At 39.1% G+C, this 25,588-nt stretch overlaps 1 protein-coding gene across 6 annotated transcripts in view; it reads left to right on the top strand.

Annotated features, from left to right (window-relative positions):
• ATP8A2 (ATPase phospholipid transporting 8A2) overlaps positions 1–25,588 on the top strand; it is a 333,209-nt gene that overhangs the window by 208,426 nt on the left and 99,195 nt on the right. For all 6 annotated transcript variants that reach the window (XM_051638602.1, XM_051638630.1, XM_051638621.1 and 3 more), the window contains 5 exons: positions 17,043–17,117; positions 19,764–19,886; positions 20,926–21,004; positions 24,081–24,142; positions 24,487–24,543. In XM_051638602.1, coding sequence (XP_051494562.1) covers positions 17,043–17,117; positions 19,764–19,886; positions 20,926–21,004; positions 24,081–24,142; positions 24,487–24,543 — 396 coding nt within the window. The remainder of the gene's footprint in view (positions 1–17,042; positions 17,118–19,763; positions 19,887–20,925; positions 21,005–24,080; positions 24,143–24,486; positions 24,544–25,588) is intronic.

The raw sequence follows: 25,588 nt of genomic DNA, 5'->3' as shown, positions 1-25,588 counted from the left end.
TTGGGAAGGAGAGCAATTGGAACCTGGCAGGAATCTGATTGTGGGCAGTTCCCTGCTTCTTCCAAATTGCTCTGCACTGGTGACATACGATTTCTCAGAGCTGCCTGCCTGTCTTTCTGCCCCATTTTAAATGTTTACCTGGAACCAATCTCCTCTGAGAATAGTATAAAAACCTAATGCACTGGATTATAAGAACATCTTATTCCCTAATGTGTTTCAGTGCACTGAAGGATTTAACCAACACTGTGCAAAACTGACAGCTGGGGAATGCCTGAAGGATGACAGATTGTCACCGGGGTGGCACAGGATGCACCCTGTGTGTGTTTTTAGTTGGAATGAGTCTCTCTAGAGCCCAAGGGTCTTAAGAAATGCAGGAAACTTGAGAAGAACTGTCATCCTGGCTAAACTCTATGGGAAAGCAAACTTGTCTTGTTTGTGATGGTCTCTATCATGTTACTCCTGGTCAGGATCAGCAGGTTGTCTAAATTTCAGGAGGGAGTTTTCCAGGGGGTCATGGCTTGTCTAGTGATCATGAACACACTTCAGAGGTGTAGTTTATGAATATGTAGTGTTGATCTTTCCTATATGAAGCACAGCCATCCTTGCACTGCAATTGATTTTTCTCTAAAGTTACTCTTGCTGACCTACCACAGGTGATCCTTTTTTCTTCCCACTATTTATGTTTTCAGATCTAGATGGGTTTCCCTGGAGTCATCCTGTTTGTCTTGCATTCTCAGGAATCCTTAAAAAGTTAAGGATTTACAAGATTTCTTGTATAATTTTTTTTTCTATAAAATGCAAGCACTGAAAATGGAAAAGTACCAATCTTTATTTTCCCCTTTAGACATTTGCTGAAATGTCGCTGCAGAATTGAAAGGTTAGAGTAAAGTCCAGATTCTTGCTCAGGCTCAGTCTGTTTAGATCTGAAGGCAGATTTGCAAACTGCCAGCTGATGTGGGGGGCTCTTGTTTAAATAGAAAATCCATAAGCTCTGAAAGATAAGGATTAGCACTTGCTTAAAGAAAATAAAGGAAATTATTTAAAACTATTCAAAAATATGAATACAGTAAAGTTATTACTACATCTTATCAACGCAAATATAGCAAAATATTTTTTTAATAGTTTGTAGTTGATACATATCATAAATGGTTCTCTTTTTCCTTAATCTACAATGTATGGCATGACTTTCCAATAGAATTTTGAGTGGTGTGTAATACAACATATATACTGAATTTTATATTTGAACCTGAGCAACCTATATTAAGGCTGATCACATGTGGGTATTAGAATGGTTTACAGTAAGTAGTAATCAATCATAATAAATGACATATGTTGATACCAAGCTGTAACTCTGCTCCATGTCCATAGCAGTGTTCCCATTTAAAGTAACCTATTGCGGTTAAATTAAGCACATAAACACAATCAGCTGAATTTGATTTCCTGCCTGTTTACTGTTTAGTTTCATGGTACCATGCAAGCTCTCTGAGTACTGGAGTCTTTAAAAATGAAGTGTCCAAAGTTTTCAGCTGTTTATCAGACATGGTGACTTGAAGTGTAGAAGACCTTTAGAGAAAAAACTGAGAGGAAAAAACTGTTAAATCACTCCAGGGAGAGCTTCAGAAAAACAGAACCCAAAACAGTGCTGCTCTATTTTCAAAGCAGCATATGCAGGCATAGCTGCATGACTCTCATTAAGTTCATCTGAGTCGTGCAGCTCAAGCCCCATGCAATGTTTTGAAAATGTAGGAAATAAAAATTGTGTTAGAACAGACATCTGGGCTTCTATCCAGTTTTCCGGTGATAACGTCTGATGCATGCCGTTAATAAAGCATCATCCGTGGGCTAAATTATTAAAATATAGAACTCTTTGCAGAAGGCTTATGAGCTAGTTTTGTTTAAAAAACAAAACAAAGAAAAACAAAAAAGTAAAAAACTTTGGTGTGCTCTTCAGCAACCACTGCTAACCACAAGACCTTTTTCCTTTTGAAGTGTATTAACCTTTTTTTTTCCTCATACTTTTCAATTGTCTTTTTGACTTTTTCCCCAAAAAGTTCACAAGGTGCCCATGTTCTTCTATTTTTTCCTAGTAGAGTGAAAGTGCCTTCTCTTTGCTGGTTTCTTTATCTCAGTGAAGTTCTATATAATACGAGTGTAGGATGGGGAAAATGCACCTTTTCAGAGGTGAAGATGCTTTGCTGGCTCCCTATCTTTTGTATTTTGATGCTGATGGGAAGATAGTGGTGTTATTAACTCTTTAGAAGCTTAATAATAATTTTTCAACAGTGAGAAAGATGATTTAATTAACTACTTCTATAGATAAAGCTCTTCATGAGTGAGGTTTGGTTTTGCCTCCAAATACGAACAGCTAAGATGTGTGTAGTTAATACACAGGTTACTTTAAGAATTCCAGAAATGTAGTAACTTAATCTTTACTATGCTGTAGTCTCAAGTATGTTACCTATTTCATAACGTTTATCAGTTTGTCGAGGGTTCTGTTTTGCCTTAATGTAGTGTGGGAAGAATTACTAAAAATAGTGAAAAGATGAGCTGCTAGCTCGGCTTGTACACAACTCTCTTCCGTGGCTTTTTGGAACACTGGAATCTAATAACTTGCCTGTAATATCTGTATTGTTAACAACCTGATGGCAATAAATGCAGAGCAAGCTAAGAGAAATACCTCTGTGATGGCTATGGGCAAGCAGGAACACTGTCAGCCATGAGAAATAGCTTGCATTATGATTTTGTGACATACTTATGGGTTGTTTTTTTTTAAACTGGTCAAGGTATAAATTATTTTGCTGCACTGGATTTTCTTTAAGATATACAATTCATCTTTGTAAGACATTGGAGTTGTTGGTTATGACTCTGAATCTAGTGCTGTGTTGAGAAGAAGCATTTTCCTGAATGAGAAATCACCTTGACAGATGCTTAGATTTCTGTATGAAGCAAAATAACTTCTCCATGGGGTGCATGTTATGCCTTATCTGAGAAGCCTTGGCATTGAGTGTAGTTAAAAACCTGTAGTCACCAATATTTTTCTTCCTCTTCTGTTAATTTTTGAAGAAAACTAACACAGCAGCTTTGAGTATTTTGTTTAAAATACCATTTAACCTGCAGATTTATCTGAGAGAATGAAGGTGAGTTGATTTTACAGTTCAATAGTGTATATACATATGTGATACTGTGAACTTGCCATATAAAATGAATACTCTTTAGTTCCCATGTCAGGTGCCTTGTTCTTAATTTTTTAATCATAGGAAACTCAAGAGTTCCCAATATTCAAAATTATTCATATAAATTAAGCACCTTGTTTTATGAAAAATTACCAGTAGTAGCCATGGCAACTTCACTTCTTTAAGTGTCTGATTGCATTTCCAACACTGGGCAGAAGGTAAAATCTTTTACAGAATAAAATCACCTGGTTTCTCACATATGATCCATTTGTGCATTGGTATCTAAGCTTGAAGTTTGAAAACATGCAACATGTTAAATGGTTGCATGATAGTTCTCGGAGCAGGGTGGTGATTTCAGCTGAAGGTTCAAATAACTTGTGCTCTGTTTCAGCAACATGAAAAATACTTTTACCCCAAAGACTGTATGTTTATTGTGGGGTAATTGAGAGGATGTAAGTCCAGCAGTTACAGCATTTACCGTAGAAAATACTTCCGAACTTGTCAAATCCTCTTCCCTTCAAGAAGATAATACTCAGTAGTCTTCAAATAGGACATGGTAGTGTCTGAGCAAAAGATACCCATATTCATACTTGAACCTGATACTAATAAGACAAACGAGGTAGAGAACAGCTCCCTGGGAATGACTGAAGGAGCCAAGGAACAAACTTAGCCACATACAAGGGACTTCCAGCTTAGTGCATCCCAGAAATTAGCTGCATCATACATAGGACAGTTCTGAGGCTGGGGCTTTTTCTCTGTGTTCTTTTCAGCACTGACAGGGCATAAAGCCTTTGAATGGCAAGATGACTGATGCAAGTAACTGTTTGCTATCTTAAAATTACCTGGAGAATGAACACTATGGCAGTGAAAATGGATTGGGTGGTGTTTCTGGGAATCAAGCAAGATTAAAAGATGGTGTTAAAACCATGATTTTTTTTTTTATCATTTACCTGAAAAATAGCTTACTAAAAGTAGAAGATGTGACATGTAGATTCTGGATGTATTTCCTCAGAAGTGGTTGGATGTGGCTGTATGTGGTGTTACATTTTCTGTTGTTAGAATTGAGCAACTGAGACAGATCCCAATGTAAAGTAGTTTAAGGTTTCTTCTAATACTTGAATTGTGCAAGGAAAATAAGCTTTTCCCCCCCACCTTTCAACGTTCAGTGCTGAAATCCCCAAGCAGTGAAGCAAAGGCTATTTCTGTCATCCTCTTTCTCCTCATATAGTCATCCAAGCTATAATCAAATGTTCACTTGCCTGCCATACACACATGCCTACACAAGGAAGTTACAGTGGTTTCACTGTGATGTGATTGTAAATCCACTTAAATGGGTTCCAAATGTTCTGTGAGCACTCTAAACCTGATTTAAACTGAAGTGATAGTCTTGGTAGTTTGTTCTGCAGACTTAAAACCTGCACTTTAAATTAACTGAATTGATTGTTGTACTGCACTGTGGAAGAGGTAGTCTTAAATGGAACACTAAATTGCTGTCTGTTGCGATATGCTATCTGGAGTTGAAATTACTCTTTCTGAGAAAGTGCTCCTGAGTAATGAGGCTGGGAGAGCCACATGCAGAAAGAGGGTTGCTTGCCTGGTTTAATTTCAGATGGGTTTCTGGTGTCTTTTGAGAGAGCAATAGCTATGCTGTGTTTCTCAGTTCTTCCAGTGAGCTGACTACCAGGCTTATAGATGTGGACTGGCTTGTGTCCATATCGGTCAGTGTTAGCACCTGGAGGAATAGTTGGCTGTGTGTCTTGTGACCCTTTGTACTTGCTCTGAATAGAACAATTATGTGGAGTTTTTAGAAATTTTGAAGTGCTGGGAAGAATGAGGTCTGCGTTTCTAGCCTTAGTGAGGTCTCATGTTGTGGATATAGGGCAAGATAAGAGGATATTTGAGGGTGCTGAGCCTGCCAAGAGAGCTTAAAGGACTGCATGAGGTGAGGGTGCCAAGTTTCAGACTAGATGTGGGCCATATGCAGCAAAAGACTGACCATATGTTAAATGCTTTTGCTACTGAAATACTTTGATGCCCACATGAAAAATGACTTCTCTTACCTCTTAGCAGCATTTTTAGAACAAGTATTTTTTTCCCCCTCATCCTGGTCTGCAGGCATCTGTAGGTGGTCTGGGGTGCCACTTCTTTTAAAATGTTGTGGTCACTATCCCCATTCTCTGAGTAGAGCTGGTAGAAATCTGTTGAGCAAAAGCTAAGTGTTATTTTATATTAACCAATGAATACTTGCTGGTCAAGTTTCAATTTGAGGAGAGACACTCTCAACCTCACTGACTCACTGGGGTCCTGTTCATAATGCTCCTTCCCCTTGCTAGTCAGGTCCTAAAATTAAACCAAGCTTCAGCTCAGCTTCACCAGCTTTCTGCCTTATCTAGAGGCTTGAGCTTGTTGTTTTCAGCCTTATGTAAAACTCCTTATCAAAGGTTGTTGTTGCTAGATGTTTACAGGGGCAGGAACAAGAAAACAGGAAAAGCACCAAGAGAACAGCTGTTAGAGTATACTGCATAGGCAAGACAAAGGAAACTTGGAAAATCCACCGAGCTGGGTACTTGAGAATACTGGCCAAGTACCTGGGGGTCACCTAGTCAGTACACTTCCCCAGGTTGGCATGCTCTGCTAAAGGCAGGCAACTAGAGGGGGTGAGCCACTGGCCTGGATGGGTGTGACTGTCCTGATACTCTTCTACAGACTTGCTATCTGCAGTTCTTTTTGAAGGTTTCTGGAATAGAGGTGTTCCTTCAGATAGCTGAGCACTTTCTCCAGAAACCAAGATCATAGGAGGGCTGCTTCATGCTTCTATGGAGAAAAGAAATGATGAGGCACATGACTTGAAGAGAAGTCTGCCTGTACAGCTGATTAATCTGGTTCTTTCCTTACAGTTCACACCATGTGCTGTGCTGATTTTGTTGGTTTTGTTTTGTGGGGTTTTTTTTAAGGGTTTAGTATGTCTCAGCTCAGATATTATTTTGCTGCGTTCTGCACCAAGGAGAACTGCTTTTCTAAAGATGTATGCTGTTCCTCTCTAGAAATTAGGGGAGAATGCTTTACAGAGAATACAATAATTAAGATTTAGTTAGATTTTCATATGCTGCATAGTTTTCTTAGAGAAGAATGTCTTTTTCTTTTGGAGCCTCTGCTGTGTTCTGAAGAGCTCACTGTCCCAAGAATTCATTAAGAGGTAGTAAATATGCATGTCATCTGCCTTTCATTCCTTTGGTTTGCAAATGGAAAACATCTATTTATCCCCTTTTGCACTCTTGCATCCAGCAGGCAGGTGATGGTGCAAGTTAGCTTGCTCTAATTAAAAAAATAATGATTTGCAGAATGCTGTGAAACTGAGAACTGGTTTCTAGCAAACACAGTCAGTCTGCCATAGTCTCCTTTACTATCCAGCCTTGTAAGGAGAGTCATTCATAAATAGAAGCAGTCTCTGCTGCTTGCTTGGTGCAGTGGGTGTGAGTGTACAATACCCTCCCAAAGCCACATAATGAAATCTTGGACTGGATTCAGGAATCATATGAATGTATTGCCCCTGTCTATGAACTTCCAGGTTTTTCTTGTCTAAGGTATTTTTTCTAGCTGCTTTGATTTTTTTTTTACACAGCTCTATCAGAAGATAGATACAGCAAGTGCTTTAAAGGCACACCAAGAATGCCTTTGTATGTGTTGCAGTGAAACTAACTGCTTTCCAGAAGTTCAAGCATTACTTCTTTAGTAAGAAGTACATTAATAAATAATTTACCAGTGAAGTGATTGCACGTGCTTACAATGTGCTGCATATTTTGGCAAAAGGTGTTTAGGATCTAAGTCTCTGAGCCAGCATGTAAAGAAATAAATTCAGACTTCAAATTCAGACTTCAAATTTACACTTCAAATTTAGATCCAATTACCAATATTGCATGTATTTGCCTCATGAGAGGAGTGGCAAGGAGAGCAGAGTAGGGACCTTTTGTGAACAAGTCTTGGAGACTTTAGGTAAAGGTAGCCTGTTTAAAAGCAGCTGTGTAAAAAGAAAATGGTAAGTCCTGTCTGTTTTTAGATTGTCCCACTGGCCAAGAAAATGGTTGTGTTAATAGATAAAAATAGAACAAATCTAAGTACTAGGGGGCTTTTTAGATTGCATCATGTGTCCTGGAAGTTTGGGGCTAGGATGTTGTCTCTGTGCTGTAATGCTAATAGAGTTGTTGGTCATGAGGAACACGGGCTGCTCCTGGGATCACTGCTGTAGAGGTTTACTCTTGTCAGTATGACAGAAGATGAGCTGCAGTTTCTGTAGAGGTTTGGCTTTTCTGTTGCTAATTCTGCCATTTTCCTTGTGATCCAAGCTGTCAGAAAACTTTATATAAACTTCCTGGATAAAAGTAGCTTAATGCCAGGGCTTACAGAGACTCAGTTTTATTTCATAGGGAGGAAGGGGGGAAAATGGCCTTGAGAGGGTAACCTGGCAGCTCTTGTAGCCATAATAGGGAATCCTAAGGGGACTGTGGTGCTAGACCTAAAATGACCTTACTATAGAACTCCTATTACACTTAATTCAGCAGCTCTGCAGAATGTTTCCTGTATGTGGTGACAAGAAAAGCAAAATCTGTGAACCTGAGCTTCTAAGTATAATATAAGGGACTTCTGCAAATAGAAGTAAGAAGGGAAAATACTGAAGTGAAATGTCCTGTAAAACAGGAGCTGAATAGTGACAGACAGAGTCTCAGTCACCATCAGCTTTATTTAGTCAGTACTGGGAATGCATTTAGTCCTTAGAAATCTTAAAAAAGTTTGGATTTCTGTATGACCTTGCCTAGGATGTGACCAGATGTACTCCACTAGTGTCCCACAGAGGTATGTTTCCACAAAGATAGAGAGTCCCCGTGTGGGTATTTAGATAGTGTTTTTTGACATTTCCAATCCTCTTCCCAAATGCACACAATAGTAGGGTTGTTTTGGGGGATTTTTTTCACATTTTGTATGCTAAATTCTGGAGACAGATTTGTGTTAAAGCTTCTGGTTTCTGTATGTTCTTGTTTTAGTGTGAGAGGTCTGGGGTGATATGTTTTATTCAGGTCGTTGTGAGCCCTGTTGCACACCCCAAGAGTGAAGAGCCTTGGTGAGTTCAGCCTCACTTTCCACTCATGGCATTATGAGGCTGCAGTCATGGAGCAGTTTGTGTTTTGTTGGCTTTCCTTCTGTTTGTGTTTTCAATACCAGCCTTGCTGACCTGTTGATCTCTGTAGCCTTTTCTGTGTTTTCCTTCCCTTTCATTGCCCTTACTTGGATAATGGGAGTAGCATCCTTTTTTCTAGCTTGCTAATCTTGTATTTAAAATACTGTTTTTTCTTGCCTTCTTACATAATTTCTGTTACCAGATTCAAAGTGCTTAGCAAAACTTAAGGTGGGTAAGTTATCTGAAACTGCTGATGTTTCCTCACCTATTAATAAGTTAGACTTATGTCTTTTCTTCTCCATTTATTTCAGTGCTAGAGAACAAGCTAGGAACAACAAACCCAAAACACTTCTATTACTTTGTCACTGATTAAAGACACCACTTAGCTTCAGAAAAGCCAGCAGGTCCTTTAAAACCATGTAATAGCACATCCTTATCTCTTCTTATGTGAGATGCGGGTCAGTTACATAGGTATGACAGTTATATCAGGACCTGTCTGGAGTGATTACATGTTGAGGAGATAACTTCTCATTAATATATGCCATGCTATTGAAAGTCATATTGTACTTAGTTCCATAGTGATGGGCTAGTATTCAAGGGCAGTTAAAGACGTTGATTCCACGAATCTGGGAGGTAAAAAAAAAATTTAAAAAATCAAAGAAGTTACCATTACTGAATTGGCTCCAGTACCACAGTCACTGCTGCTGTGTACATAAGCACATCTTCCATGCAAATGGTAACCTTTCTTTATAGCTGCTCACTTTTCACTGAGGAAAGGAGCGCTAGGAGTAGTGTTTGTTTTGTAAAAGAAGGCAGATGTTACTGGGAGTTCCTGCTGTTGAGTTTCCATTGCTCGACAGCAGACAGTTGCCTGGTGTGATGTTTCCAGCTTGCCAACCAAGCAGCTGTGTCCACCTTAGTCCCCAAGCATGGATGGAAGGAGGATGTAGCCGACAAGTTCTTGCTTTGTTTCCTCTCAGCTGGCATCTTCTAGCCATTTCAGCCTGGCTTCCAGTCAGAGCTGTACCCTCTGGTACACCTCTGGTGGCTTTGTAAGATAATGATGGGCAACTTCCCAGTGTCATCAGTCTTGGACAGCTGTGTTCTAGCTGTGGTTTTGGAATCCCTCGACTATGCAGTAGTGCTGAAACTCTGCTTTGTGATGGGGCATGACTGAACTGTCCTGAGCCATGTTGTTTTCTTAAGTCAGTATGAGTCCTCTCACCTCTAAGGTGTTACATACATATATGATGAGACAATCCTAGTGGAGCAGTGTCAGCTTTCTTGATGCTCCAGAAAACCTAAGGAAGGATGAAAAATAAATTCAGAACAGAGGTAGCTCTTTTCTAAAAGGGAAATGTGCTGAGGAACTGTGGAGTTCCACATCTTTTGGCAAGTACATCTGCCCTTGGGCAACGCAGACCATTTCTAATCACGTTATTGTAGGCTTGCTTGCTTCTGCAGCAGTTAATGTGCTGAAGAAATACTAAGTCCCTGGAAGACATCACACCAAAAGAGCTGGAGAAATATCTTGCCTTTTCTCTAGTTGGTTTTGTAAGGTTAAAAATTTGTGAGATTACAGCTTTCTTCTACATTTGTTCTAATGGGCTGCATGTTCATTTTACCAGTGATGTAAATATTAAACACCTAATTTGCCATACAGATCAGATGTTCACGTAACTCAAAGAACAACAACAAAAAATACACCACCCCACTGTTAAGAAAAGGAGTTTTCATGGCATGGTATGTTTTGTTAGTTTTTTAAGAAACAGATTAATCAATATATCAGAGCCACATGGTGCTGGAAGAGTTTTCACATGCCTTAATAGTTTGATCCTTTGATATGTACTGCACAGTCATCTGCAGATGTGGTATCTTTCCACAATACTCAAAACTCCTGGGGCAAGAAACATAATTGTTATCTAATTGTAATCACTGAGGAAATGTTCTGGTTTGGTGGATTTTTTGGTAGGGGGGGAAGTGCCACAGGAGTGGCTCCGATAAAAAGCTGAGAAGCTCCCTCTGCTCCAAACTCAGCCAAGGAGCCGTTAGAGGGACAATAGATGCACCTCAGTGATTCAGATATGAAAGAACTGATAGAACACCTGAGCAAAGAGGGACTTGGGAGGAGAAGAGCAGTGCTGGGGAAGGAGAGTGGTGCTGGTGGTTGGTGGGGAAGAAGGGGAAGAAGGTGCCCTGGCAGAAGGTTCCCTGCAACCCATGGCGAGATGGCAACTGTCCCCCTGCACTTGTGGAGCAGCCCATGACTCTGTGGGAAGCCCAGGCTGGAGCAGCTCTGGACCTCGTGGGAAGGACTCATGAAGGAGAGGTTCCTGGAGGACTCTCTCCCATGGGAGGGACCCCATGGGGAAGCAGGGATGGACTGTAAGGAATCCTTCTTCCTGAGGAGGAAGGAGCAGCAAGAACCACCAGCCTGTGAACTGACTCCCTGTGCCCCTGTGCTGCTGGGGGGAAGGAGGGAGAGAAACCGGGAACAAAGTGATTGGGCCCAGGAAGAAGGGAGGGGTGGGGTAACATGCAAGCCCTGCTCTGTGTGTTGTCTGTGTCCTGTGTGTGTTTGATTAGTGTGAAATTAAATTATCGGGTTTTTTTCCCAAGTTGAGTCTGTTTTGCCTGGGACCTTAGTGGGTGAAGAACCCTCCTTGTCCTTTGTCTTGACCCATGAGCTTTGTCCTACTCATCCCAGTGTGTGTGTGGAGGGGGGGGCAGGGAGCTGAGTGAGCAGCCATGGGGCTGTTCCTTTTGTTGTTGTGTTGGGCCCAAACCACAACAGGTAAAAACAGAGGTTTGCTAATTTTTATTAAATTTTAAAGTCAGGATTATTCTGAGATTTAAACTGTAAGAATTGCTGCTCTGTAGCTGTGAAGTGATGCTCCACTTGCTGCTCGTGTTCCTCTCCCTTCTGTTCCGCTCTGTGCTTGCCTCTTGTGTTGAATGTCTCCTCTGCTTTGGAGGACAGGTAGTGGCAGTTGATCAGTTAGAGAAGAGGAGCACAGAAACAAGATTCATAAGGAAGAAATCAAGTTTTCTGCATGTGCCGCTTCTATAAGCAAAGAAAGATGAAGCTGATAAAACTGTGCTCTTTACTATGCTGAAATACAAGCTGTGGATCTGTAGTCAGCAATAGAAGAAATAGCCGCTATTCAGACTTATTTAATAAACTACTATTTAAAGCCAGGAAATCTCTATTTTATCAGTTGTTTTAATATCTGTTTATCCGACCAAGCTTTGCAGTAAATGTATAGGGGCTTTTAATGAGACAAAAGCAGCACGAAACTAGAAATAATTAGCACTAGCGTAGAAGACTGGAGATTATTTTTAAGCTTAAGTGGGCACTTGTTTGGGCTGCACAGGCCTAAAGCAAACACTTTTCAATTAAAAAATATCAATCTGTTTTCAGTAAAGATTTAAGAAACAGTGGGGGGAATAAAAGGAGCAAAGGAAATATGCCTTGGCAAATGAAATGAGTTTCAGGCAGCCATGCCTACTTTGTCAGAACTTAATAAGGATCTTTACCTATATTATAAAATTGGTGCTGTACATTCACTAATGAAGAGATTATTTTAAGGTTGTGTATACTTGGGTAGGAATAAAAATCCAGCTTTCCGAGAGGGATCTGTAATGAGATGTTTTTAATCAGGATACATTATTAATGAATTGCACAGGAGACACAAATCTGCTTTATTAGGCAAACTGTAAATGTGCCTGTTTGGTAAGACCATGCAAAATGTGTGTATGCTGAGAAAGGATATTTTGAGAATTTAACTCATTTCTGAATAATAAAGGCATCCACTCTGGCTGTAATTGATGCCTGTGGCAATTGTTGATACCCAGACTACATTAGCTTTCTGTGCCCTTTAGCAGAATTGGGAAAACATTTCTAGTACTCGTTAAGCTGTCTGTTATCAAGACATCATAAATGTACACGTTTAGAATAGACGATTTGCTATCCCTCTGCCTTAGAGCACTTAAATAAATTTGTTCCTGCTATTTCAGGCATTAATGTTGCAGTAATTATGCATGAAGGAATAATGCAATTAAAATCGCCTTCCATCTTCCTCAAGTGGGAGTATTTCTTGGATATAATACTTGATCTTTTCTCAAAGTATGCTCTAAAACAGGTGGATGGGCTGTGTGGCTGAAAACAGCAGTGTGGGACTGTTTTACCTCGAGATCCTCAGTTTGCCTGCAGCTCAAGTCAATATTAACCAAGTATTACCATCTGTTGGCTTTTGTTGACCTCTGGAACAAGGCAGCAGTCTGATTTTTTTTTATTTTTTTTTTTCCCCAACCCCCTTCTCTAGTGGCAGAGTGCCCACATCACAGCTGGCATCGAGTGCTTCAGCAGTGGGGTTTCTTATTTAAAGAATGCGGCCACACTTCAAGGCAAGAAACATGGGCTGGTTTTCAGTTTGCAACATGTTCCATGTTCTCTGTGCACTGGTTTCATACCTTTGCAGTATCTGCTATAATGAAGCGCAGCAATATATCAACCCGGATTTCATCCTTAGGTCTGAATTTCTTTACATTTAAATTAGACCTCTTGTTCCTTGGGAGAAAAATATATACATTGTATCTGAGTTACAAATAAGCTTTTCCAGCTTTTTGGCAGCCTGGTAATAGTTAAAGTGAAAATGTTTCTTTTTTTTCAGCCAGAAAAGCGATTTAATAACTCGGGTCCATTTGTTCATAGCAGTACTGGAGTTGAGCCCTGCAAACCCCTGGAGCTTGGCAAGCCAGGCAGACTTGGCAAGTTTTCCTACCAGCTTACCAAGTCTGAGTCAAGCATGGGCTGTTGCAACTTGAAATATATTTAGTACACTTTGTTAACAGGAATGTTGAGGTGGAGCACTGGGCTTTTTTTCTTTGCTGCCCTTAAAGAATACCACACTCTCTCTAGAAACAGCTGGTCTTTAAACTATGCGTGACAATTTACAGCTTGTGTTACATTTGAAATAAATGCATATTTTACAGAGACTGTCTGATTTACTCTTGACATTAAGATATTGAGAAAGCATGTGCCATTTTTTCTGTCGATTAGCCTTTGATAAAGTGAATCTGTGGAGAAGACAAGTCTAGCCATCATTTTTCAGTGCATTGTAACTGTAACAGCTTTTGCTCTCTGTTTGGAGCATGTGGTGCACGCAGACCTGCATAAACATTGGGAATGTGCTCACTTCTGGTTTTCACCTGTGTAGATCCTGCCAAAAGAAAAGTAGTTCAAATTTGGCTTTTGAAATAGCAGAACATTCAGCTTTCTTGCCCATCTAAATCATACCGGCTTTGAAATAAAGAGAAAACGTTTATGCCGAAAATATTGTGAGTGTTGAAAGATACTGCAGAAAACTGAAGATGGTCACACATAGGTATCTATTTACCACAGCCAGACACATCCATCTGAATATTATCCTGTAGTGATGGACTAATTTCAAGGTGGTTTTAGCAGAGTCTTTAATGAATTTTGCAGCAGCAAATTGTGGTAGGGCAAGAGCTTGGAGTGGGAAGAATCGAGTTGTTGAAAGCATATTTTTCACATGTCCTTTGACAGTCTGTTTTCTTCTTTGTAATGCATCTTGTCGCAAGCGGGTACCGGGGGGGCTGCCAGCGGTCAGGATACTTTTGCGACAGTTTCCCACACATCTTAACAGCTTTGCCTTTTCCAAGTTTTATATTATTGTGTCTTCATTACTGCTAATATTTTCTGTTGGGCAATGTGAATCTAAGATGTTAGCTTTGCCTGGTTTGGGACAATTTCTAGCCAGGGGCCAGCTACAGAAAGAGTGGCTGTTTTGTTTGGCCCTCTTGATAGGATTAGTTGTGGGATACTATGGTTTCAGAAAGCAATGGTTTCCTAAGTAGCATGAGCCAATGTCATAAAAGGCCTCAACATTTGCTACCAAACCTTTGCCCAGTGGGATCTAGAAAACTGACTAGGGTGAAGGCTGAGGTTGCCAGCTGGGCAAAAAGACTTCCAAGTTGTGAGCAAATTGTTTTCTAGGATTGCTGCTCTCATTCAGACTTGCAATTAATTGCAAGAAGCCTGGAGATGATAAATGGCTAGATCATCATTGCTAGATACCTGGGAGTATGCTTGTGTAAAGTTCTGTTTGTTCCTAGAAGAAGCCCTCAAGTTCTTCTTCCTTACCTGACAGCCCCAAATTAATGGTAGGGTTTTTTTGGGACCTCAAGCTTTTGTGCCCAAGATGTTTCATATTTTTCAGTTGAAGAGCTGAGGTATACAACTGGTTGAAACACTCCAGGTGTGGGAGTGTGACTGGTCAGCATGCTGCTTCAGACCGTTAATGGAGTCATCAGAGTGAGGTTTAGAGAGCAGTGATCATTCAAGGTATCAGTACAGCAGAAGTGATGAAAAAAGTTGGGATGTAGAATGTGTCTTGCTTCTGTCCTTTTTTTGGACAAAGCTGAAGACTTAAATGCTTATTTAATATAAATGAATGCGTGATTGATGTGAAAGACAGGAAGAATCTTTTTGGGGGAAAGTGGAGAAATATTTTGCGATTTCCACTGTATGGAAATTTAAGGAAACTGCTGGCCCTTTAAGGAAGCTTACAAGGGCACTTCTAAACTACAGGCTGCAAAAAGGGAAGCAGGTACAAAAAAAACACAAGCTTTGGAATAATGTAGGGTGAAATCAAAAGCAAGTCCCTGCCAGAAAGAGTAGCTGAAGGTTTAAAAAGAAAAAACGTAGTGGAAAAAAGTAAATAACTGGCCTACTGTGAAAGGCATAGCAAGTGAGTTGAGATCAGTGTCATTGTTTCTCACTGAAAGATGAGAGTGCGTTAGAATGTTGATTAATTTTAAGCAAGAATGGTGATATAGTAGATGTTAGAACAGCTGTATAGGGTCAGGATAAAGGTTCAACTAACCTTAGTTTCTGATCTGTGAACAGTGGTAGGTCTCTGGCAGACTCATCTACTCATCTGGTTCCCATCTTTTCAACCGTGATATTTTTCTAATTGCTTTTTGCATCCACAGCATCATCTGCAAGGCACTTCCATAGATCAGCCATGTGTTGCCTGAAAACGCTGCACTTTGCGTAGCCTGCTAATCTAATTTCTTGCCACAGTGCTGATTTGAACAGCTTTTCCTTTTCCTTGTCAATTTCGTAAATATTTTTATCTTCTCCTGAATTGTTTCTGTCTCATGCTGAAAAGTCCTAGCCCGTTTAGATATTACTCCCATGAAGAGAACTTGTAGCTGTTGATGCAGTGTTATCTTCTCTCCTCTTTCCTAATTATTCTAGATGCATTTTGGGTGGGAGCAGAGAAGAGGCCAGATGAGACACAGTTAACTACTTGCTATCTGAGGTATTTTGTTAGGATACTAATATTGCACAGATGAGCAAGGGAATAAATAAAGCTCGTAAGAGAGTGTTGCTATATGTGAGTGACAGAGTGGTGTCAGAAAAGATGCCTGGCAGTGTGTGCTGTGAAAAAGGAATAAAAAAGACAGTGGAAAGGGAATAGGCATGGACATCGCTTGACTATTTTGCAACACCTGGTGCATCCAGTACAATGGGAATTTGTGAAGTAAATGCAAGACAAAACAAGCTAAAAGTGACTGGGGAGGGAGAGTGTTCCTGCACACAATGTTGCAATAATTTTTAATTAAGTGCTGTAGTGCACTGTGGGTTTTGAAAGGGTATACAGTCATAAATGCAGAGAAATCCTTTTATATCTGTTAAGTGCAATGATTCACATGCAATCTGTTTTTGGATGCCCACAAACTGCTGATTATTCTTCCAGTTTCAAAAAAGATAATTCCCTCCTTTTTTTCTTATATTCTTTCCTAAGCTTTTTCATTGCCCCCTGACTGAGAAGGAAACTTTGTTCCAACCCAGTAAAGCAGTTCTTGTTTCAAAAAGCTCCTTAAACAAACTAAGAAGTAAGCTTAAGGCAGCTAGATCCAAGGAAATGCTGGAAAGGGCTTACCTATACACTGCTGCTTACAGGAATCTTCTGGGATTGTGGCTTTACAGTCCCATTCAGTTGGAAGGCAACCCAGAGGGTGTCTAGTCCAAACACTTGATTAAAGCAGGGTGAATGCTAAATTCAAACCAGGTTGTTCAGGACTTGCCCAGTTGGGTTTTGTAAACAGCCTCTTTGGGCAGCCTCTTTAAATGTTGAGTTATTAAAATGATAGTTTATTAAAAAGTAGTGTTTACATCATGTAGACAATAAAACAAATATAATTATGTAACTGGTAGGTTGGTATCACAGTAATTCTGGGACTATAGAAATAAGACACAGAAGTCAAGCAGAGCATCCATCAGAACACACCTTGAAAGTTCTTGTCATTGCTGACCATGATGGAAACTGAGCTGGCTTCTGGCTTACAGCATGTTAATTTGCCAGCAGTACGGATTTTGAAGTAGTTTGAGGCCATATATTTTTTGAGTAACGCTGCAAATACAGCAAGCTACTCCATCACCTGAGTATTTTATTTTAAATAAGTAGTACTCTGGCAGTATTTAAAATGTAGGCCTTCAGAAGAGAAGAACTGCCTGGCACTGCTGATAATAATCTTCAGAGCATGACAAGCAGCTGTTTCCAGATGGTGGTCTGTGTTCCAAATCCTTATCCTCTACTGTAAGTGGAAACACGTACTGCAGTAGTCATCTAAAGCTTCTTGTAACTTGTCTTTGTTTGTTTCAGCTCTGGTTTGCTTTCATAAATGGATTTTCTGGGCAGATCTTATTTGAGCGATGGTGCATTGGTCTGTATAATGTGGTAAGTGCTACATGTTTTAACTTAATGGTGCTTAGGATTTGTCTGTTATTTTGTGGTGTCCCACTGGTCACAGGTAACTTGTCTTGAATGTGTGTCAGGAAAGGTGGCTTCATGTGTAAAAGCTATTTTGAATACACTCTGACGTAGATAAAAAGATTCACTTTGGGTGGTGGTGGTATTGCAAAAATAAATTTGGGCAAATGCCTTGAAAATACACATTTGGCCTAATCTAACCTGTGTGAAACTCTACAGCTTTTAGATGTGAGTTAGTTTCTTCTTTGAAAGTATCTTCAATCTTTGTACAGAATATTTTGCTGACTGTGTTCAAAATGGATACAGAGTCTTAATCTTGGAGTTTTGAATTTATTTTTTCAGACTCTGTAGCAGATGCTTAGAGTAAGTGTCATGCAGATTCTTTGAGCTGACTCACATTACGTTATGTACAAAAAAGGGAGTATCATCACTGTATCACCAGCATTTTTCACTTGAACCAAGACCGGGATGTGTCAGTCCAGGAATGATTTTTTTATTTCTGCTGTGCTCTGCAGAGTGCCACACTGCCACGTGGCTTTATCACTTTAATCAATAATGCTGTTTAATCAATAATGTTTATTACATTTGGAGGATCTCTGGGTCCAAGTTACATAGCATGTGCTGGTGTTTTCAACAGTGTTACCTTTGTAATGTTTCTGGTGAGTGGCCTGGTGTATGGATTTGTAAGCCCCTAGGACACCTTGTCAGTGCTGATAAATCCTCTGCATTTCACTTTGGAGGGAGAAAACTTACTTTTTAGTTGAAGCAGACTCATTCCAAATATATGATAATACAGAAAAAGCCAGCAAGTTACCTTTATCACTGAGTAGTATTAAAAGAAACACTTCTGTCACATTAATCTCAAAACTGATAGGACAAACCCTCATATTCCATAAGATTTGGTATTTTTCATGAAAGATATTTATTCAGGGATTCTCCACTCCCTTGATTCTCTTCATCCTAATTTCCTGACTCCTGCTCAGTCTCTGTCATTCCTGTTTAGATATTTGCATCTATTATCTTTAAACCTGATTTGATGAGTCTACCTACCCTAGGTGAAGCTCATCTTCTAGAATCCATGAAGTAGAAATTAACTCTTGTTTTGTAAGGTTGATATTCTCTAAAATTAGAACCAGTGCCATAGACTCCTGAAGAATCAAGTGGGATTATGGTGGGATGAGGGACTTCCACAATTTGAAGAGGTTAGATTTTGAAGTGGTTTTAGCTTTGTCATTCTCTTCTGTGCAGATTACCCTTTATTTCATTAGTAATCTCATTAAAATATTAATATAGGAAATCATAGTAGCATTTTAATTCCTGCTTTTGCACTGGTTTACCTTCGTAAACAAAAATACTAGAAGATTTACTTCAAGTGAGAGTGTAAATGCCCCAGTGAACACAGGAAACCTGGGGAAATACCTTAAAGCTGTATGAGAACGTGGGGTTTTTTTAATGTTTTGGACAAGTAGTCTTAGTTCCCAACCACCAGCCTGCTGCCATATTAACCATCTGGTTTGTTACTTTATGGGTGAAAGAAGCCCATTCGCAGTGGGATCCAGGGGTGTATTTATTGGTTCTCACTAGTCTTTAGTCCTTTATGTGAGTCTTTATCTAGTCCCAAACTGTCAGCTCACTGCTGGTGGGAACCACAGCCCAACTTATGGGAGCATGCACACATGCTAGAAACAGTTTGTAACTTCATGCTGCTTTGTAACTTCAAGAACACTTCTCAAACTGTTAAAATATAATCAATGTATAGGATTATAAATTATTTTTCCAATATAAATTCTTATGTAAAAGGAAGTGAATGAAGCTCAGTATTCAAACATGCACACTGGTATTATTTTCATTCTGTGCCTGAACTGCAGGCTTCAAGAAATGTGGATACCCAAGCTGGCTTGAAATGAGCTGCCTCAGAGCCTGGAAACACTTCAAGAGCAGCAATGTGGGACTCAGCAGAGGCTAATTTACTCTGCTTCTGGCAATGTGTTCTGCCTCTCCTGGAAAGCTTCTGAGGCTTGGTCATCTAAGTGTCTGCCTATAGCACAGACAGACACTGCAGTTAATTTGTTCCTATCAGTTTGTTCCTGCCTGGAGAACTCCCGAAGTACCATAATACAGAATGTTCTTTGTTTTTCTGTAGAGTTCTGTTTTTTTAATGTGATTTCCATATTTGCTTTGTCTGTAAATGTAGCTTTGGTTAAGTATATTGCATATTTAATTACAGCTACAACTATGACTATTTGAACCCATTCCCACAAGGCTTTTTAAAAAAAATTCACATTGTCTTTCCTTTGCAGTCTGTTTTACCCTTGCTAGATTAGCTGGTATATCAGAAACTAATGATGGTTAACTTTTTGAGTTTTAGCTAATTAAATTAATTTCCTTTCATGCTTCTTTTGTTCATAAGTCAGTATTGGGGAGTTAAGAATTGCAGAAATTCATGTTTGGACTTACTTGGTCATTAGAAAATTATGTCAAATAACACGCTAGTTAGTAATAAGTCTTCACTGAAGTCTGTGGGAAATTTACTATTGTCTAGATACTGAAATACTATCTGAGATCCACTTGAAACTAATAGCTGCTTTTAATTAGTATTTGCTTTCCTTACAGATTTTCACAGCGCTGCCACCCTTTACTCTGGGAATTTTTGAACGATCGTGTACTCAAGATAGCATGCTTAGATTTCCACAGCTATACAAAATTACTCAAAATGCGGATGGGTTCAACACAAGGGTAAGGGAAAATCTGATTTTTTAAGAATAACCATGAGCATATTCTTTTCCGGATCTTTCTCATCAGAAAACATCCCCCACTGTTACTTCTGCTTTATGCTAGCCACTGAGATTAAGATTGTTCTGTGTCCCGGTTCTTTTCAAGGGATGAATTTTTTTTATTAAAAAAAACCTCTTTGTTTTTAAATAAGCATTTTCTAGTATTGTTTCAACTGAAACTGGTCTTGAAATATCTGTAAACTATGATTCAAAGTAAGATTTGTATCTGAGTGTGATTTTTCAATTCACAGCTACAGATAAATGATGAGTTTACCCCTTTCATAGGAACTGGATAACATAGCCTACATTTTCTTCAATATGCCAGTTATAGTAATGCTCTACTAGGGGGCTTTTTCACAATTTGTGTAGCTTTATTTCCATAGTTCTTTTGGAAAATAAAATTTGAATTGGCTTATTTGGACTTTGAGTTTTGAAGAACACGTTTTACCTCATTTTGCTGTTTAAATGCTATAGAGAATGCTGGCAGTTGGAATTCTGTCTTTATTCTATAACAGACATATCTCAAAGTACTTCTAAATCAAGGAAATTATATTGTTTTGTTCAGAGGGAAAATTATAGAGTAGGTAAAGTTTGTGCAAAATGGCATTATCTGCAAGTTAAAAGTTGTGGGATACAAAGTATTTGCTCATTTAAAAAAAACAAAAAATTTCACAGTACTGAGTCAGTCTTTTAAAATAATTCTTTGAGATAATTAAAGAAGGATTACTCCATCTCTTTGCTGGATTTTGATTAAGATCTAAAATTGCAAGCATGCTTGTCTATTATATTTTAAGTTATTAGAATAAAACCATCCAACTGGACCAGAGTTTTTTGTGAAGGAGCAGAAACTGTAGGAGGAAATAGATCCTGCAGAAGTTTAGGTATTTCACTTCAAGACAGACATTGTCTGACTCTAAGCTATACAATGAAGTGTTTGTTGGAAGTTAGAGGAAGGTCAAGAGTTTTGGACTTTACTGACAACTTGGTTTGTTTTTCCTCAGGTTTTCTGGGGTCACTGCATCAATGCCCTGATCCATTCCTTCATTCTCTTCTGGTTTCCACTGAAAGTGCTGGAGCACGGTAAGGGCTTCGTTATTTCCTACGTCAGTAACTGATGTTCAGTCTGTTGCAGAGCCAGTGTGTTTGCAGAATGGGAGGTCATGACGAGTCCCAAGAAAATGCTGGCAGACAGTTCAATAGGCTATTGCTGCTGAGCTTGGCTAGTTATCTAGTGGCTTTCAGAGCTTACTCTAATTTAATGTGATTATTATTCATATAGGGACTTTAATATGTGAAAAATTAAGCAGCTGCTTTGCCAAAATGTCTTACTGGAATACTGAAAAATGTTCTGTACATGCCTCATTTATTATTTTTTTTTTGGTAGTGAGTTGAGATCTAAACTTTTTGCTCTATAATGTTCTTACAGCAGCTGTTATTACCACCATTTGCTTTATATCTTGTTGGATCTTTCCCATTCTGTAACACGGTACTGAAAAATGTAGGATAAAATACATTTCAGTACTGTGGAAAAAATGAATTGGCTGGAATGGAAGTAGACCAGATCAGCAATTGGAGATACTGGGGAAATGAGACATCTTGTTGTACAAATTAGGCTTACTGAGTCTTGCTTTCCGTGAAAGGTAATGCAGCTACATGGTGTTTCAGGGAACTGTTAAATCCCATGTGGTTCCTACCTAGCTTTACAATAGAGTTGTGTAGGCAAGGGAAACCATGGGGAATCTGTTTCTTTATTATTGTAAGAAATAGGACTAGGTCAGATGAGGAATTTTGGGGTGATATAGGGTGGGTGGGCAGGTGAAATGCTAGTAGTTACCTAAATCCATACATTTTTCAAAACTGAAATTGTTTCCTGAAAAATGCTATTTTTGAGAACAACTCTCAGCTCCAGCGTGGTTTAATTGAGGAGGAGGTGACAGAAAACGGAAGGGGAGGGAAGATGAATGCTCATGTCAGAGACATGACGGTAAAGATACTTGTGGGAGGCAGGTTTATGTTTTTCTGCTTGACTGAGTAAAGCATCAGTATTGTATCCTTAGTGGCAGCATCACATGCTGTCTGATGGACTTTACAAGTAGGGATGTCCCCTTCCTCTATATGTGGGCTTGGAGCTTGGTTCAGTTTTGGGGGAGAGGGCTGGGGTTTTTATGGTTGATTTGGTTTTGGTTTGATCTGAGGGTTTTGTTGTTCTGTTTCACTACCTTTATGAGAAATGAGCTCTTTAAATCCAACTAAAGAAATATTAGGCTGATGTCTGTTGTGATTACAGTTAAAGAATAATACAGTCTTTGTTTTAGTATTCCATAAATGTTTTTCTAACTAATTCCTAAATAGGTAATGTACTTTTAATTTCAACAACTGAAATGCTTGCTGAAATGGTAACTTCTTTCTGAGGTCCTTTGAATAAGTTGCTTAGTTTGCTTTTCAAAGAGGAATGAATACTGAATTTTCAAGTTTCTTTGTATTTCCAAGTGAAAAAGGGATTTCAGTGCCAGAGACAAAACTGTGGCATTCACACTGGCATGTTTTTTAACCTCTCAGGTTCCTTAGAATGTGAAGTGCATGTTGTCCATGAATGGGCACTTGTTTATCTTTAGAAATTAATGTTCTCTGAGTGTCCTGCTGTTCTCATTAACAGAAATATCATTCCTTTCAGGACTGCTTAGCCTCCCAAAGTGGAAGATCATAGAAATCACTGTGAAAAAAACAAACCAAAACTTACTACATTAGAATATAACTTGAAAAAAAAAGAGACTTACACCAAAAATTATTCAGTTACTTAAATGTGCATTACGATGTTGCACTAGAGCAATATACTGATAGTAATAGGTCAGTTTATTCTGGACCTGTCAAAACTGATAAGCATTTAAGCATGCCTTTTTCTTAATAAACTGACTTCTGGCATCAGCTGTGTTAATTGGACACAGAGGGCTCATTTGTCTAGTGCTCTTCACAGTTTTCATTTACACAAGAGGAAAGAGCAAAGTTTTGGCTGTTGTGGAAGAAAATCATAGCAAGTAGCTTGGGTTAACTCCACTAAATGCATGGTCTTTTCATCTGTAAGCTGGGCAGAGTCTTCATCACAGAGGTCAGGGCATCAGCAACTCCTCTCTATATACTTAAAATTCACTGATCCCAGAGACCTGCGTTACAGGAGCATAGTTGACTGAGTAGATGACCCTACTTAAAGAATGTCAGATGCAGTTTTGCAAATAAATCTTGCAAAGTAGTACCCTCGTAGTAGAAGCACTGTGCTAGGCAGTATGTGTTTAGGAACAGGTCCAAGATTTTATCTTAAACCTTTTTCATCCGGTTCTGTATTTCTCTAGCTGTTGTCTTAAAACCTGTGCAAATATCAATACTTTCCATACTTGAGTAATGCTTGAAAGCCTCTGTGAGTACGAGTTCATTTGGCATTAGCGTGGCTGTTGGATGTGCTTTCCTGGTGTTCCAGTTTTTATTCAACAAGGGTTAAAGAAGACTAAACATACAGTTGAAGTAATGCCAAGGTTGGCACTTTCAACTGATAGATTAACATGTACTTACCCTTCTGTACACTTGACTAGAGAAAGGGTGTGTAGAGACCAAATGCTACTTAGCTACTGAATTAACCTTCAGTAAGATGTTACATGTGTCCTTTATAGATTAAACTTCAGTAGCTCTTATTTTTTGTTCTCTATTTCACTACAAATCAACTGGTGTTTTACAAGCCTTTTCTTCACAGGCACAGCAAGTAGGGTGATATGTTAGAGGTGTCAAAAAGTAGTACAGAACAGATAGCAACAGAAAAAGTGATGCTGACATACCTACCTCAGTTCCTGTAGGCAAAGCACACATTAGGGTCTGGCAAACATTTGCTGTTTTGCTAGGATGGCTCCTGACAACCAGGATTATGGATATACACTCTTACCTGAGCATCATACCATTAGGGGTCCCTTCCAACTGAGGACATTTTAGGATTCTGTGGTCATGTCTGAGGCCTAACATAGAACAACTTCTGCATCTCACTGCTTTTAAAAGGGCTTTTAGATGTTCTGAAAGACAAGGTTGGGACCCATTACTTTTTCCTGAAAATCTGTTATTTCATTCATTCTGTTGATAAACTGATAACAAATACGTTAATTTTTCTTTCTTTCAGATGCAGTATTCACAAATGGCCAGGGAACTGACTATTTATTTGTTGGAAACATAGTTTACACTGTAAGTTTGTGTGTCCTAGCAATTTCTGAATGGTAGAATTTCTTTAGTTTTATATACCATCAGAAAATGGTGTAAACCAGAAGAAAACATACGAGTAAAATAAAATCAGACTTACGCTGTGTGCATGATTTCCCCCTTTTTAAATTTTTTTGTTTTGCTTCATTCCAGACGTGCACCAACAATATCTTTTGCCCTGTCCTTCCCCCGTCCCACACTGCCAAGGCCCTGGGTTGGTACCTAAATGGTAGTAACTATTTGGTTGTATAGGGGAGACTAGGCTGTGAACACCTTTGAATTTGAGAGTGTTAGTACTGAGGTTGTCTTTTCTTCTTCTTTCCTTGCAGTATGTTGTAGTCACTGTTTGTCTGAAAGCTGGCTTGGAAACAACTGCGTGGACTAGAGTAAGTAGTCTTCAGTGTCTTTTGTTTTATTAGCACACTTTTTTCTAATGAGTATTAATACAGAAGTACTAAAAATCATTTGAGGCTTCAGTGTTTTAATTGGATCTTTCAAGTAAGGGTGAAACTGCTAAGCCTTCTAAGTACTGGATATGAGAGGAAAAAGAACTCGTAGATCACACGATGTGTGATGAAAAAGGGCAGCCTGTTACAAGTGGGAAGAGAACACTAGAAAGATATTGACAACATTTTGTAAATACTTTAAATTGAGACAATTTTGCATTAAATCAACATACTATTGTAATCGCTTAAGGAAATAGATCAAGAATGTAGTCTTTGTACTCTGTAGCTCCTTTAAAATTAATGCATTAGGGAATGAAAAGTGCTGCCCATAGATAAGCAACTAGCCTTTGAAATCATCTTTGAAGCTAGTAAAAAGCACTAGTTACTTCACATTGGATGAGATTTTTTTATTTAGAAACTTACAGTAATAAGGATTTTAGTCAAGCAGTTATGTTGATTCCTAGATTTGAGTCGTTTACTTGCAATGAGTACTCTGTTACTGGTAGGTGTCAGAATCTGGCAGGGCAGTGACCTCCAAAGAATATGGGGGAGGGTAAGGGGACTCTTGTGTTGATGAACCTTCAACACCTTTCTCCCTTTCCGCCAGCCCCTCTGAAACACTAATCGCTGTTTCTCCACACTTATGGGAGACTTCTAATTTTCATGACATAAGACACACTGCCCTCAAGACCAAGCTGTTTTGAGGGCTCTCATTCTTATTTTATCAGTTTCTTGGAGGTGCTTGGCTTAAATCTTGTAAACTCATTGCTTCTGCTACTTGTAGAAAGTTGTCTTTCATTCCTCACAGAGGAATTGTTAAGATTAATGAGCTGATGTCTGTTCTGAATTTTAAGCATGAAATACTATCTGTTTGGGTTATTTAATTCTTAGGGAGATGCTAATAGTTTCTGCCTCATTCTGTCATCTAAAAATAAAATCTGTTCTTTTGCTGCTGCTTATGTGTAAGTTCTGTGTTATATCCCAA

The sequence above is a fragment of the Apus apus genome, chromosome 1 (assembly GCF_020740795.1).
Source record: "Apus apus isolate bApuApu2 chromosome 1, bApuApu2.pri.cur, whole genome shotgun sequence".
Classification (NCBI taxonomy): Eukaryota; Metazoa; Chordata; class Aves; order Apodiformes; family Apodidae; genus Apus; species Apus apus.
The sequence above is the reverse complement of the archived record's forward strand: the minus strand, read 5'-3'. Positions and strand labels throughout refer to the sequence as shown.